At 37.9% G+C, this 15,208-nt stretch overlaps 1 protein-coding gene across 1 annotated transcript in view; it reads left to right on the plus strand.

Moving 5' to 3' along the window:
• Positions 1-15,208, plus strand: part of RSPO2 (R-spondin 2) — a 157,662-nt gene that overhangs the window by 75,957 nt on the left and 66,497 nt on the right. The window contains exon 2 of the mRNA XM_025922741.2: positions 95-283. Coding sequence (XP_025778526.1) covers positions 95-283 — 189 coding nt within the window. The remainder of the gene's footprint in view (positions 1-94; positions 284-15,208) is intronic.

Here is a 15,208-nt window from a genome sequence, read left to right on the forward strand (position 1 = left end):
AGGACCAGAGACCCTTGTCTCTTCAGCATGTTGTATTGACCGGAGGTCTGATCATACTTCTATTTGAATGTGTGTTTTGTGTTTTCTCTTACAGCTAGTTATGTATCAAATCCCATTTGCAAGGGTTGTTTGTCTTGTTCAAAGGACAACGGGTGCAGCCGATGTCAACAGAAGTTGTTCTTCTTTCTTCGAAGAGAAGGCATGCGCCAGTATGGAGAATGCCTGCATTCCTGTCCATCTGGCTACTATGGACACCGAGCCCCAGATATGAACAGATGTGCAAGTGAGCAGTTGATTTTTGTCTACTATTTACTGTTGATGAAACTTGGGGGGAGCTAAATTGAAAATTTTGGCTAAAAACAAATGTAATTTTAATATGCTACAGAAATAGTGCAATCTTAAACTTAAAATTCAGTGGGGGTAGGATAAGAATATTTTTATCTTTTGTCTAGAAGTACATTGCATACACGCTTTTTATTTTTAGGTTATTTAAGTATTTTTTGTATAACAAGCATCTCCAATACAAGCTTGTTAAGATCTGTATAAGGCATACTTAGCGCAACAACAACAAAATCCCCAAGGAATTTAAATGTCTTTATACTGGGAACATTGTCTCCACTTTACTACAGTGTCTATGGCTTCTTTTGCCTCTTTTTTTTTTATCTGAGTTTGTAATCCATAGTTTAGTCTAATCTGTAATACATTATATTAAATAGTTCTGTAAAGCACCATTACTAATAAAAGATTTAACTAAAATATTTAGTTCATTTTAGAATATTTTGAGTTCTAAGTTTAACAATTAGAAAAAGTATTAAGGAATGGCATTCTATACATAGTCATACAGGAATGATTTTTATCTTTTAATCCAAAAATCACTTATAAAATGATTCTCAACTTCTAAGTGAATAGTAGTAATTGGAATTAAAAAAAAAAAATGAATGACATACCAAAAGAACATCCCTTTCTTTAAGGAGCTTAAATGTTAGGGCATAGAGAGGATAAGGAAAAAAACAAAACAAAACATGGAGCGAAATGACAAAATGACAAAAGGGTAAAAGTTTAATTTTAATTCAGTACACTAAGCTATATCAGGCAAGCAGTATGTTAGGGGAGTAATTTAATTACCTCCCATTAATACTGTATACATGGCTATTAAATCAGCCAAGGCCTTTAGATTAGAGGAGAGTTTGAATTGAATCATCCAAGGACAATATTATTTTGGAAGAAGGCAGAACTAATGGTGGGAGGCTAAATAGATTTTAGAAAGAAGGAGACACACATGTGTAAAAATAATGTGCTTGGAGAACAATAAGTCCCATCTGGGATGTAGTTGGTATTTTGGCAAGGCCATTTAATCTACATTGCTGAACATTCAGTATCCTCAGTCCTTGCCCATGAAATGTTCTTTGTGCCCTCAAGTCACTGTGACAAGTAAAAATGTACCCAGACATTTTTGAACACCTCCTAGATGATTAGTCCAATCTATAATACATTATCTCTGGATAAGAACCATTGAGTCGGATGGGCTTAGTAGAAGGTGTGGTTGGAACTGAGAATGGAAAGGGACAAAGGTTGGAGTGCAAGGATAAAGGACTTGAATGCTGTGCCAAGGAGTCTGGATATTACCTACAGGTTTCAAGCAGGAGAGGACTGAAGAGGTTGCTTTGTTCAGGATAGTTTTAGCGGCAGTGCGGGCAATGAATTGGAGAAGGACAGAAAGTAGAGGAAGGCTACTGTAACAGTTACAGATGAGAAATCACATTCTGATGAAAGGTCTGTGGGTAATGAATTCCAGAGATTTTAAAAAATAGAATCAAGGAGACCTAGAAACTAATTTCAGAGAGTGCAAAGAGAATCAAATTTGGTCCTAAGTTTTCTAGGTGAATAATTTTCCATTAGCAGAGATAGAAATACATAGGCTCAGTGAAAATTCGTATCTGCTTCTATTTCATGGAATTGTTTGGATTAACAATTACAGAGACAGAACTCCCAATCTCTGACAACAGACTGTCTAATTTTTCAAGTATGTACCTTGTCCTTAATTTTTTGATTTGGGGGCTATCTAGTAATTTGTCTGCCATAGTTTTTTTAACTTCCACGGAACGATAGGATTACCTTAAAAGGGAGTCCTAGTCAGATTGCATTAGACCACCTGGTGGGAGGGGGCAGGATTTGCGTTCCTGAATATTTGGTGCATTTTTCATTCCATACCATCAGTGCACAAGTAAGATGAGGTAAGAGTGTAGATGGCTCCAGGCAGTTATTCCAAGTTCTAGGCCTAGCACTTATGCAGTCTGTGTATGGACAGTACCCTGACAATGTAATGTGTTACTCAACCCTAGGACATTGGCGAGTCCAAGGGGCTGCTAATAATAACTATGCAGGGACACAGTTGTAAACCAGGACTGTCCCAGGCAAACCTGTACGGATAGCCACCTCAGCAATACTTTATAGTGTATCAACAGATATATCTTCAAACACATTTTGGCTAAGTTTATCCCTTTTCTCAGAAAGGAGAGCAGTGACTGTAAATCAGCCTTGGAAAGAGAATTTCTATGTGAGAATGGGTTTGCTGTGGTTATACTTATTGTAACTGAATGTAATCGATGTTGCAGTTTACTGACTTAGAGGAAATAATTACTTATCTGGTATAAGCTGGAAGGGCTTATGAGTAAGATTCCTGTGAATCAAAGTGAAAGTGGAAAATTATTTCTTAATTCTCACTATGTGACTTTGGATGGCCATGATTCTTTCATACCAATTATTTCATACCAATTGATTTTTTTCCCCCATACTTTGCATATATTCCATTGTTGTTTGTATTGTATTCAGAGGATGAGACAGAGTTAAATTGGAAAAGCTGTTACAGACTTAGAATTTGAAATCATACCCACTTTTTATTAAGCAATTATTGCTCTACAGTAGAGAAGAAAATTATACTTCAAGCAACAGTAGCTTTAAATTTTTTTTAATGTTTATTTATTTTTGAGAAAGAGTGAGCGAGCAAGAATGCATGCATGAGTGAGCAGGGGAGGGGCAGAGAGAGAGGAAGACACAGGATCTCAAGCAGGCTCCAGGCTCTGAGCTGTCAGCACAGAGCCCGACGAGGGGCTCAAACCCACGAACCACAAGATCATGACCTGAGCTAAAGTCAGACACTTAACAGAATGAGCCACCCAGGCACCCCAACAGTAGCTTTTTAGAAACATTCTTTTTCAGAGAGTGAGAGAACAAGCAAGGGAGAGGGGCAGAGGGGAAGAGAGAAGAGAGAATCCCAAGCAGGCTCCATGCTTAGTATGCAGCTGGATGTTGGGCTCAATTTCATGACCCTGCCAGGATAATGGACCTGAGCCAAAATCAAGAGTTGGACACTCAACTGAGTGAGCCACCCAGGTGCCCCAAGCACAGTAGCTTTATAAAACTTCCAAGCACATCTGTTTTAAGATTTTAATTGCAAAGCAGTATTTTCAGAAGGAAGACTTGCTTTATGAAATGTTGGCTAGGTTTGGCCTCTTGGTACATACAGTATGGAGCTTATAAAGCCAGACATGCTTTTAAAAATTTTTTTTTTCAACATTTATTTATTTTTGCGACAGAGAGAGGCAGAGCATGAACAGGGGAGGGGCAGAGAGAGAGGGAGACACAGAATCGGAAACAGGCTCCAGGCTCTGAGCCATCAGCCCAGAGCCCGACGCGGGGCTCGAACTCCCGGACCGCGAGATCGTGACCTGGCTGAAGTCGGACGCTTAACCGACTGCGCCACCCAGGCGCCCCCAGACATGCTTTTAAAAACCAATTCAGTATCCATTTGAAGCATATTATGAAAAATATATACACTCAAGGACACTAAGAGCTGCCATTGTCTCTGATGGTGTTAGGTGATATTTCTCTCGTTACTTTTTTCTCATTTATTGAAAAACTCATTTACATGAAAAAACTTTATTCCTTCGATAGTTACAAATATTCTTTGTAAAAAGCTTAGAAAGCACATAGGCCTTAAAAAAAACAGCAAAAGCAAAAAAAAAAAAAAAAAACAGTCAAAGATAACAAAAGTTAACATTTGGCTTCTACCCTCAACTTTTGTTTCTATGTATATTTATGTCTTTCTCCCTTTACAAGTGTACCCCTGTTCTATTTTGTAACTTGTTTCAACTTAATGGATTTTGAACATTATGTTAATGTCATTAAATATGGCTGCATATATCCTACTGAGTGGATATATCCTAATATATTTAATCACCTATTAAGAATTTGATTTTAGTTTTTCAATAATATGAAGAATATTCTTATATAGTCTCTCATATACACACTTTTGTTTTATACATTTATCTGATTTGCATAAGATAAACTTTTAAACATAAAAACATGTTTTCAGCTTTATTAAGATTAACATGTAACAATATCACATATTTAAAGACTTTTGATATATATTGCCAAATGGCCTTCTAGAAAAGTTGCACCAGTCCACATCTTAACTAATAGCAGACATTTGCCCTTGCGTCTAACAATAAGTGCTATTTACAAAAAGTACAAAAAAATGCATTTTTTGGTTTAATATTTTCTTTGGTAAGGTGAAGTTCATTTGTTTTTTACCTGAATATTGGCATTGTGACATTTACCAGAATCTCTGGCTTTTTTTCTTCTGTTTGCAAAACTGTCTTGTTCTTAGTGATTAAAAAACTTTAAATGAAATATCACAAGAAATTTATGTTCAAGATTATGAATGGAGAGTTCCACGGATTATCACAAAAAGGGCAACTTGTGCAACTGCGATACAGGTCAAGAGGAATGTTAGCGCCCCAAGAATGCTTATGAGGTCTTTTAACAATCACTCCTATCTCTTCTGCCTCCACAAAACTACCATCCTGACTTGTAACCAAAACACATATAAAAGATTACTCATGATCCTTTATAAAGATCTATAAATTGGAAACAACCCAAATGTCCAAGCAACACAACATTGAAAAAATGCATAACATATTAAAAAAGAAAATATATAAAAATAGAAATGAATGAACTACCTCAACATGCAGCAACATAGATAAATCTCACAATGTAATGTTGAATGAAGGAAGTCATAAAATGATACATTGACATACATTGTGAAAATAGTTAAAACTAATCTGTGGTACTAGAAGTCAGGATTGTGGTTCTTCTATGTGTTTATTGAACACTTCCTTTGTGCTGGATTTTGTACGGGTTACCTATCGATACGGTAATGAGTCATAATTAGTTGGTGCCCTTAAGTTGCTTATGGTATAGTGTAGTGGTTCTCTACCATGGGTAATTTCTCCCCTTAGGGGACATGTGGTAATGTTTGCAGATATTTTTGGTTATTTACAGTTGAAGGGATGCTGGTGGATAGACTATAGATACTGCAAAACATTAGACAAAGGCATAGGACAGCCCCCTGCAACAAAGAACCGTGCGGCCCAAAACATCAGTAGCATTGAGGCTGAGAAACCCTGTTCTGGTGGAGCAGGCAGACAAGTAATCAATTAGTTCAGGGTAGGGGTGTGATAAAGGGTGCTAATTTGCTTCTGTTTGCTACCAATTACTCTGTTAGATACATATTTTCTCATTTTTCAAAGAAGTGTGCAGAGGATGTCATACTATTTTTATTTTCTGTATGAAGTTTCCTAAACTGAGTGAAACGCACTTTCCAAAGGTTGGGTGGATTTCATCAATGGGGGAGATGACCCTTATAAAGTCTCTAGGCATTTTCAGAATTGTCAGGATTAAGCGTTCTAGGTAAGAAAACAAGAAAGGAAAAGCACACTTGAAGGTGTGGAGACACACAGAAAATCATCCACTGTTAAGTAAAATGTAGGTGATTGAGTCCAGTTCCACTGCATAACCAGAAATGATAGTCAAGGTAGCGGGGACTGAGTTTGACAGACCTTTTGTGCTGAAGTTAGTCGGTTTAAGCACCTTCCTGAAGCCACAAGTAGTCAGTGAAGGATTTTAAGTAGGGGAATAAGAAGAGGAAATATTTTTCTTTTGGCAGAATGAAATGTGAGTTAAAGGGAAGTCAGCAATGAAGGTGGCAAGGGCAATAATCTAGGTTAAAAAAAATGAAATGAGAATAGATATTTCCTCTTCAGACCTTCCCTGACTAATCTGTCTAAAATGTTAACTTTCCTTCCCAATGTTTCCTTTCTTCATTTTTTATCTCTCCCCCCTTTCCTCATTCTTTCACTCCCTCCTTTCCTCCCTTTTTTCCTCAGCACTATGGGTAGCTAACATACTCAGGTTTTGCCTGTTTTATTCACTTCTCCCAATAGAATGTAAGCTCCAAGAGGGGAAGGGATTTAAGACTGTTTGGCTTGAATACAGGCTTACGATCTGCAGAACAGTGTTGACACATAGTGGGGCTCAACACATTTATTCAATGAATAAATGAAGGTAATCATAGTGGAAATGGGAATGAGAGAGATATTGAGGGATAATCAACAGGACTTGATAATGAATGGGATGTTGACTAAAGGTGAAGGGAGACTGAGATTACTCTTATGATTTTGGCTTGGAAGTTGGGTAGTGAATTTATGAAGGTACAGAATAAGAGAAGGTGCATATGTGCTGGCAAGAAAGGCCATTATGGTGGAGAATGGGTGTTTTGGGACATGTTGAGTTCAAAGTGGTATGAGATATCCTGGGGAAGGTACCCAAAGGGCAGTTAGATGTAAGCATTCAAAGCTCTCAAGGGAACTCTAAACTTAGTCTTTGGCAGAAAATACTATGACCTACTCTGCATGCTTCCTTGAAAAATAAAATGAGAAAATATAGATCTAACAGATCATGAGTAATCTTTTATATGTGTTTTGGTTTCAAGTCAAGATGGTAGTTGAGGGAGAAGAGAGGAGAGTGATTGTTCAAAGACCTCACAAAAGTTCTTGAGGCACTAACATTCCTCTTGACTTGTATTATGGTTGCATATGTTGCCCATTTTGTGATAATCCGTTGAACTCTCCATTTATAATCTTGAACACAAAATTGTGGTATTTTTATTTTATGGATGAAATTTCCTAAACTGAGTGAAATACACTTTCTTTTTTTTTTTTTTTTTTTTTTAATTTTTTTTTTTTTTCCAACGTTTATTTATTTTTGGGACAGAGAGAGACAGAGCATGAACGGGGGAGGGGCAGAGAGAGAGGGAGACACAGAATCGGAAACAGGCTCCAGGCTCTGAGCCATCAGCCCAGAGCCCGACGCGGGGCTCGAACTCACGGACCGCGAGATCGTGACCTGGCTGAAGTCGGACGCTTAAACGACTGCGCCACCCAGGCGCCCCTGAAATACACTTTCTAAAGGTTGGATGGATTTCAGCAATGGGGGAGATATTGTTTAAACAATAGAACTGTTGACCTTTATGGGAGGAGTTTCATTGTTACTATTGGGGCACTGTCCTCATTGCTCTGGTTTGAGGGAGCACATGGAATCTTAGGCAAGCAGACATGGTGATTGTTGGTTGAAAAGTATCTATTGATAGCAAGACGGCTCTTGAATTAGGAGATTGTGTGTGTGTGTGTGTGTGTGTGTGTGTGTGTGTGTGTGTGTGTGTGTGTGGTGGAAGGAGACTTGAATGGGAAAGAGCCATATGAGGTGGAGAAATAGGGGAATGATTGAAGAAACAAGGTCACTGAGGAGACAGAAGAACATAGGATCCAAAACTTAAGTGGGAAAACTAGCCTTAGATGAAAGGCTTGTCTAATCAGAAATCTATAAAGTATCTATATCCTATCAGTCAAGCATTTGTTTTATTCATTTACCAGTAAGGGGATCAGAAATATGCTGAAGTGGCAGGAAAAGGATTAACTTTTTATGTATAAGAAAATACATATACATTTGTTGCCAGAGGCAGTGTATTTTCAAAAATAATTTGTAAACAAAAAATTACAGAAATGAGATCTGCATCCAGAGAATTTGCTACTTTTGTTTTTAGCTCCTTCTTCTGTATTTGATGATTCTGCCCTTCTCTTTGGCACTTTGTAAAAATGTGTTTTAGGCTAAGAGAATGTTAGCATTATGTTTTTGAAATGACATAGGTTTAAAAATGAGTAATTTAGAACATACAAGAAAATTCGCAGTTAAATGTAACCATCCCTTAATTTGTGAACTGCAAGACCAGTGTTGAAGGGTTTTTAAAGAATTACTGCATGTCAAATTTGAGTACTTTTAAAAATACCTGCCATTCTTGAATCATGAAGTTTAATGATGCATTTGGAAAAAGGGTGGGGCACCTGGGTGGCTGAGTCGATTAAGCCTCAGGCTTCATTCAGGTCATGATCTCTTGGTTTGTGGGTTCAAGCCCTGAGTCAGGCTCTGTGCTGACAGCTCAGAGCCTGGATCCTGCTTCTGATTCTGTGTCTCCCTCTCTCTGCCTCACCCTCACTTACACTCTGTCTCTCAAAAATGAATAAACATTATTTTTTTTTAAAGGAAAAATGCCTAGGTATTTAAAATGAACAGAAGTGTTTAAAATGTTTTTAATCAAATCTGAATAACTATGAACTATAAGTGAGCAGGATGCATATACTGACTCTGAGAACCATAAAGTCCGTATGATGTGTGTTTAAATATCTGTAAAGAAGCAGATCTCTGACAAATATGTTACTGTGATCTCAGTGTCTGGGGGATTATATGAGAAGTAAAATAAAACTAAAAATTAAGAATGTCTTTATTTAGAAGATGCCTATGGATGGACTAAGGACCCAACTGGGTTGCTTGTGAAATTGATACAAATTAGACAGTGGTATTGTGTAATCACTATTACCCAAAGTGCTGCAAATCACAATAGACAAATAGGGTAGATGTATCACAGAATCAGAAGAGGTCAGAGAAGGGACATGTTAGCTGTAAGGTGAGAATAGTCATTGGAAGACTGTGGAAACAGTGGAACTTAGCTTTATTTTCTTCTGCCTTCACCATCTAGCCTGGGTGGCAAGGTAGTGAAGAGCTAGGGGGCATTTTGTGTTTAACACCTGTTAAAACACTGGTTGCTTTCTTCCATGCCCCGAGTTTCTTATTGGGTAGATCTGAAATGGTGCCTAAGAATTTATATTGTCAACAAATACCCAGGTGATGCTGACTTGGCTGGGTCAGAAACTAGCCTTTGAAAATTGCTGCAATGTAATAATTATGTTGTCTCCATCCATCACTGATTATGGAATAGGCAGGCCACTTTGTATTTAGTAAAAGACCAGTTTTAGTACCACCTAAGCATAATGAGGATATTTTGAGGAAATGTGTGTCCTTCTCCACATCAATCATTAATCATCAATATCATAATCAGTAATAATGTATCTGTTCGTGGACTCTACTAAGCTGATCACAATGAAATAGAATACACTGGCTTTCAGCCAGGCTTCTAATGCTCTTGAATCCTTCCTCCTCAGGCTCCTGTCATTGCCTTCCCCACTTTCTCATGACTTGCTCTTCCTTCTTCTGAGATTTCCATTACTTTATGTATTCTGGCATGTTTAGTGTTCTAATTAATAATTATGTCTGGTATCTTAGAGTCTAATTTATTCTTTTGATTTTGTTGATACAGGTACTGCAAAAGATTCTGATTGAAATATAGCTTCCATATGAATTGAAGCTTTTTAAAAATGTTTATTTTTGAGAGAGTAAAAGAGAGGGAGTAGAATCCCAAGCAGGATCCACACTATCAGCATGGAGCCCAATGTGGGGCTCGAACTCATGAATTCTGAGATCATGACTTGAGTCAAAAATCAAGAGTCTGTCACATAACTGACTGAGCCACCCTGGCACTCCATGAATTGAAGAATTGTAAATAGTTGTTTGGGCCATATTATGAAAGGAAGAAACAGGGGAGGGTTTATGGGCAGGAGAAGAGGGATCATGGTGACTATTTAGACCGAGAGGACCCTTCTGATCACTCTGTCCACAGCTGGCTCCTGAGCTACATGTCAGTCAGGTGTCCTAACTTACTCTTTGATGATAGGTGAAGTTCATATTGAGTCCCAGTGTCTTCATCTTTAAAACTTAGGGGAGGTTAGGAGGTCATTGCTCTAATATTCTGTGATTCTATAACTGCCTCCAGAAGTTACTGCTTTTTGCTATTCTAGTCAGCCCCTCTCCTCAAATTTCTGGTGGGAATGGCTATTCTAACACTCCCCTCAACAACCCTGTGATGTAGGTAAGTGTTTACATTTTACCATTGAAGCTCAAAGAGGTTCAGAAACCTACCCAAGGACACACTTATGAAGCAGAGCTAAGAATGAGATCTAAGCTTCTCTCTGATTGTGTTATTTATTTTTTATTTTTATTTTATTTTTTAATTTTACATCCAAGTTAGCATATACTGGTTGGAACTAGAAGGTATTATGCTAAGCGAAATTAGAGACAGACAAATATCAAAGGATTCTCTCTGATTCTAATGCCTGTTTCTTTTTCTTTTTAAGCCAGTTTTACTGAGATATATAATTGACATATAGCACTGTGTATGTTTAAGGTGTACAGCAAAATTTTACTTATGTATCTTGTGAAATGATTACCACAATAAGTTAACATCCATCATCTCATGTAAATACAAAAAATAAAGGAAAAGAAATGAGCTGTGATTAGATCTTTGGTATTTACTCTCTTAACACCTTTCACATATACCAAAAAGCAGTATTAACTGTAGCCATCACCTTGTATGTTTCACCCCTACTACTTATCTAACAACTGGAGGTTTGTACCTTTTGATCACCTTCATTCAGTTCCCCCTCACCCTACCTTCAACCTCTGGTAACAACAGATCTGATGTTTTTTGTTTTTGTTTTTCTCCTATGAGTTGTTTTTTCTTTTCTTTTTTCTTTTTTTCTTTTCTTTTTGATTTCACATATAAGTGAGATCATGCGATATTTGCCTTTCCCTGTCTGATTTATTTCACTTAGCCATGTTTCTTTAACTACTCCATGCTGCTGCTCTTAGAGAAAATAAAATCACAAAACACATTATTTGTTAAGCTTTAGAATCTGTCTTTTTTGAGCAGGGTTGAGGGTAGGTCATCACTTTTAATTGGCACCCTTTGAAAAGCCATTCTCTTAAGCTGGTTCCTTTCCCAAAAAAGGACCTTGCCCTACAGGCTGCTCTGCAGAAAACATGTTCTCTTGGTTAACAGGTTACTGCCAGCTGGGAAAGTCTGATTAGCTGAAGTGGCTTGTACACCTTTATAAGAGCTGCTACCAGCCAGTTAATAAACTGACCATAACTGGATAAAGTTAAAGAATAGTTCTTTAGGGGAGGGACTGTGAGGATGGCCCTGCTGCCCCCTTATCAGAAGCTAATTGAGAGGTCGTCACCTGCTGGGTCTCTTGATTCTTATGCTTTCTTAGGAAATTCCATCCCTGCAGGAGAGCTGGCTAGGTTTTGATGCACCTATGATTGGGATAAAACAAAACATTTGTTAATTGACTCTAGTTTCAGGGGATTGTATCCAAGCTTGGTCTCCACCGAGCCACAGTTTAATTGCCTGAGGCCAGCCAGTCAAGAGCCTGTCACTAAAAGGTGCTCACTACATATGAACTGAATAATTGATATGAATCCTAGGTGGCTCAAGGTCTCTGAGAGAGCAGTTTCTGTAACATTAGTTGCTTTTCTGTAAAAAACACCTTGAACTTATTACTAACAATAGACACTTATTTAGTACTTTCTTTTTGGCTAAATCTTCTCCACAGTTTATGCATATACCTGACTATTTGAGGCAAGTAAACGGGGAGGGGTGGGGGAAGCCTAGAGAAGTTAAGCAGCTCAGCTCATTCAAAGTCACCGACTGGTGCTTAGCAGAGTTGGATAGTGGAATGTGTGTCTGACTAGTGACAACCCATGTTCTTTGTTCAAGCATTCTTGAAATGCTTTTTGGTTTGTTCTAAGAGGCATTCCTTTATAAGTTCATGGAACATATAAGCTAAAAATTGAAAGTACTTATATATTTAATGAAGACATTCCTATTAACTACCTTTAATATTTAAAATCTCATAAGGGTAAATTCCTAGTAGCACTGCTAGGAATTTACCCAAGGGATATAGGAGTGCTGACGCATAGGGGCACTTGTACCCCAATGTTTATAGCAGCACCTTTAACAATAGCCAAATTATGGAAAGAGCCTAAATGTCCATCAACTGAGGAATGGATAAAGAAGACGTGGTTTATATACACAATGGAATACTACTTGGCAATGAGAAAGAATGAAATATGGCCTTTTGTAGCAATGTGGATGGAACTGGAGAGTGTTATGCTAAAGGAAATAAGTCATACAAAGACAGATACTATATGTTTTCACTCGTATGTGGATCCTGAGAAACTTAACAGAAGACCATGGGGGAGGGGAAGGGGAAAAAAAAGTTACAGAGAGGGAAGGAGGCAAACCATAAGAGACTCTTAAAAACTGAGAATAAACTGAGGGTTGATGGGGTGGGGAGGGAGGGGAAAGTGGGTGATTGGCATTGAGGAGGGCACCTGTTGGGATGAGCACTGGGTGTTGTATGGAAACCAATTTGACAATAAATTTCATATTAAAAAAATAAAATCTCGTAATGGTAAAGACACTAACTAACTTCTTGATGATCATTAGGAAGCTGGTGGTACAGTGAAGCAACCAGGTAGGCTTCTATTCATCATGTGACAGCCCTTTTCACTGTCTTTATTATTCTTTTAGTATGATGATGAGGATAGATGATGATGAATGTAATTGGGTGATACTTTTCTATGTAGTTGGGTGTATTGTGAAATCTCTCCTGTCTCATCATTTTGTAAGTGGAGTTCAAGTAAAGAGAAAGTAGTAGCTTTTAATGTGTTGTGCGAAAGAAAACAAATAGCAACAGCCATTTCAAATAGTGCTTAAAAGGATGTTTTGTTCAGTTAATAAGTACTTAAACTGATCATCCAGAATGAGTGTGTGTGTGTGTGTGTGTTCACAGCCCTACAAGGCTTCTGTCAGGCATGTAGAAATTCCCTTAATTAAAAAAAATTGTTATATAGATTTGGAAGAGACCTGGTTAATTCTCTCACTCTCTCTGCCTCCTCTCTCTCAACCCTCACCAAAAATATGCATATTGAGGTTTCTAAATAAGAACTTCCCCAGAGTTGCACAATTATCCAGTAACAGTGTGACCCCAGTGACTGAGATACTGTCATATTGTTCCTTAAAAAATAAACCATGGAATACAGAAGAAACTACTATGCACAATTACAAACCTGCATATAGAGAAATCTCAGGTTCTTTGACAATTTTTTTTCTGAAATGGTCAATTTAAGTGTTTTCAATCCCACTAAGGATCAAAGACATTAGATTTTATCTTCTAAAGAGAGAAATCAATTTGTGGTTAAATCACATCTTTATTTTTTTAATATGAATTTATTTATTTATTTAAATATGAAATTTATTGTCAAATTGGTTTTCATACAACAAGTGCTCATCCCAACAAATGCCCTCCTCAATGCCAATCACCCACTTTCCCCTCCCTCCCACCCCCCATCAACCCTCAGTTTATTCTCAGTTTTTAAGAGTCTCTTATGGTTTGGCTCCCTCCCTCTCTAACTTTTTTTTCCCCTTCCCCTCCCCCATGGTCTTCTGTTAAGTTTCTCAGGATCCACATACGAGTGAAAACATATGGTATCTGTCTTTGTATGACTTATTTCCCTTAGCATAACACTCTCCAGTTCCATCCACGTTGCTACAAAAGGCCATATTTCATTCTTTCTCATTGCCAAGTAGTATTCCATTGTGTATATAAACCACGTCTTCTTTATCCATTCCTCAGTTGATGGACATTTAGGCTCTTTCCATAATTTGGCTATTGTTGAGAGTGCTGCTATAAACATTGGGGTACAAGTGCCCCTATGCATCAGCACTCCTATATCCCTTGGGTAAATTCCTAGCAGTGCTATTGCTGGGTCACAGGGTAGGTCTATTTTTAATTTTTTGAGGAAACTCCACACTGTTTTCCAGAGCAGTTGCGCCAGTTTGCATTCCCACCAACAGTGCAAGAGGGTTCCTGTTCCTCCACATCCTCTACAGCATCTATAATCTCCCAATTTGTTCATTTTAGCCACTCTGACTGGCGTGAGGTGATATCTCAGTGTGGTTTTGATTTATATTTCCCTTAAATCACATCTTTAAAAGAGCACTAGATTAGAAGGAACTCAGCTCTGATTTGAGCTCTAAAAGTAACTAGCTTTGCAAGCTTACACAAGTTACATAGTATGGTCTAGGGCAATAGTCTTCTAGTTCCAATAACTGTCATAAGTCTATGAAAAAAAACCTGAGTAATATTTACTGTTGGCAGTCACCGTTTTCATATTGGTCTCTTTGTGACTTTATATATATTTTAAGTCTAGTTTCTGCAAAATCCTATCTCCCTGCAATGCTCATTTCTACTTGGTTTACAGTTAAGGAATATGCATACTTCTTGTTTCTTAGACAAAGATAAAAAAAAAAAATCTAAGAGCTTCAACACCATATATAATCAGTTGGTGCCTAATTCGGAAATGGAGCTCTTTATAATGTAAAGTATTTTTATACCAAAATCATGCTATTGCATTAAAATGTACAAGGCAGACTCCGTTTCAGTATTTATTTTAAGCTGATAGAAATATAATGGATTTGTTAGTCATTTGGCAGCTATACCTGTCATCCAATGTTATGTCAAGCACCTATGCTAGGCCCTGTGATGCAGAATAGAATAAGACATGTTCTGTTTTCTTTATGAGATCTTCATTTGATGGGAGGATTATGATGAATGTAAGAACAACTACGAGAGTAGAATTGTTGTCTCAGGTACCTGGATGCTGGGAGGGCATGGGGAGTTTAGAGGAAACTTCAGCATTGCCAGGGTAAAGGTACCATGGCAATGAGGCAAGGGAAGTAGAAGGATATGTCCAGACAGAGGGATGTTGGGCTTTAAAATCAAGGGTTTGAACTGAACCTGGAAGTAAAGGGAAGCTGCTGAAGGATTTTAAACTTGAGCTTTGGAAGATCACAGTGGTCTTTCTGTGGCTAAGGCGGAGCCATCTTAGTTTATTTTATTTTTTATTTATTTTTTTTTACACTTATTTTTGAGAGAGAAACAGAGCACATGTGGGGAGGGGCAGAGAGAGAAGGAGACAGAATTCAAAGCAAGCTCCAGGCTCTGAGCTGTCAGCACAGAGCCTGACGCGGGGCTCCATCCCACAAACCATGAGATCGTGACCTGAGCCGAAG

The sequence above is a fragment of the Puma concolor genome, chromosome F2 (genome assembly GCF_028749965.1).
Source record: "Puma concolor isolate L17-30 chromosome F2, mPumCon1.1.hap2, whole genome shotgun sequence".
Taxonomy (NCBI): domain Eukaryota; kingdom Metazoa; phylum Chordata; class Mammalia; order Carnivora; family Felidae; genus Puma; species Puma concolor.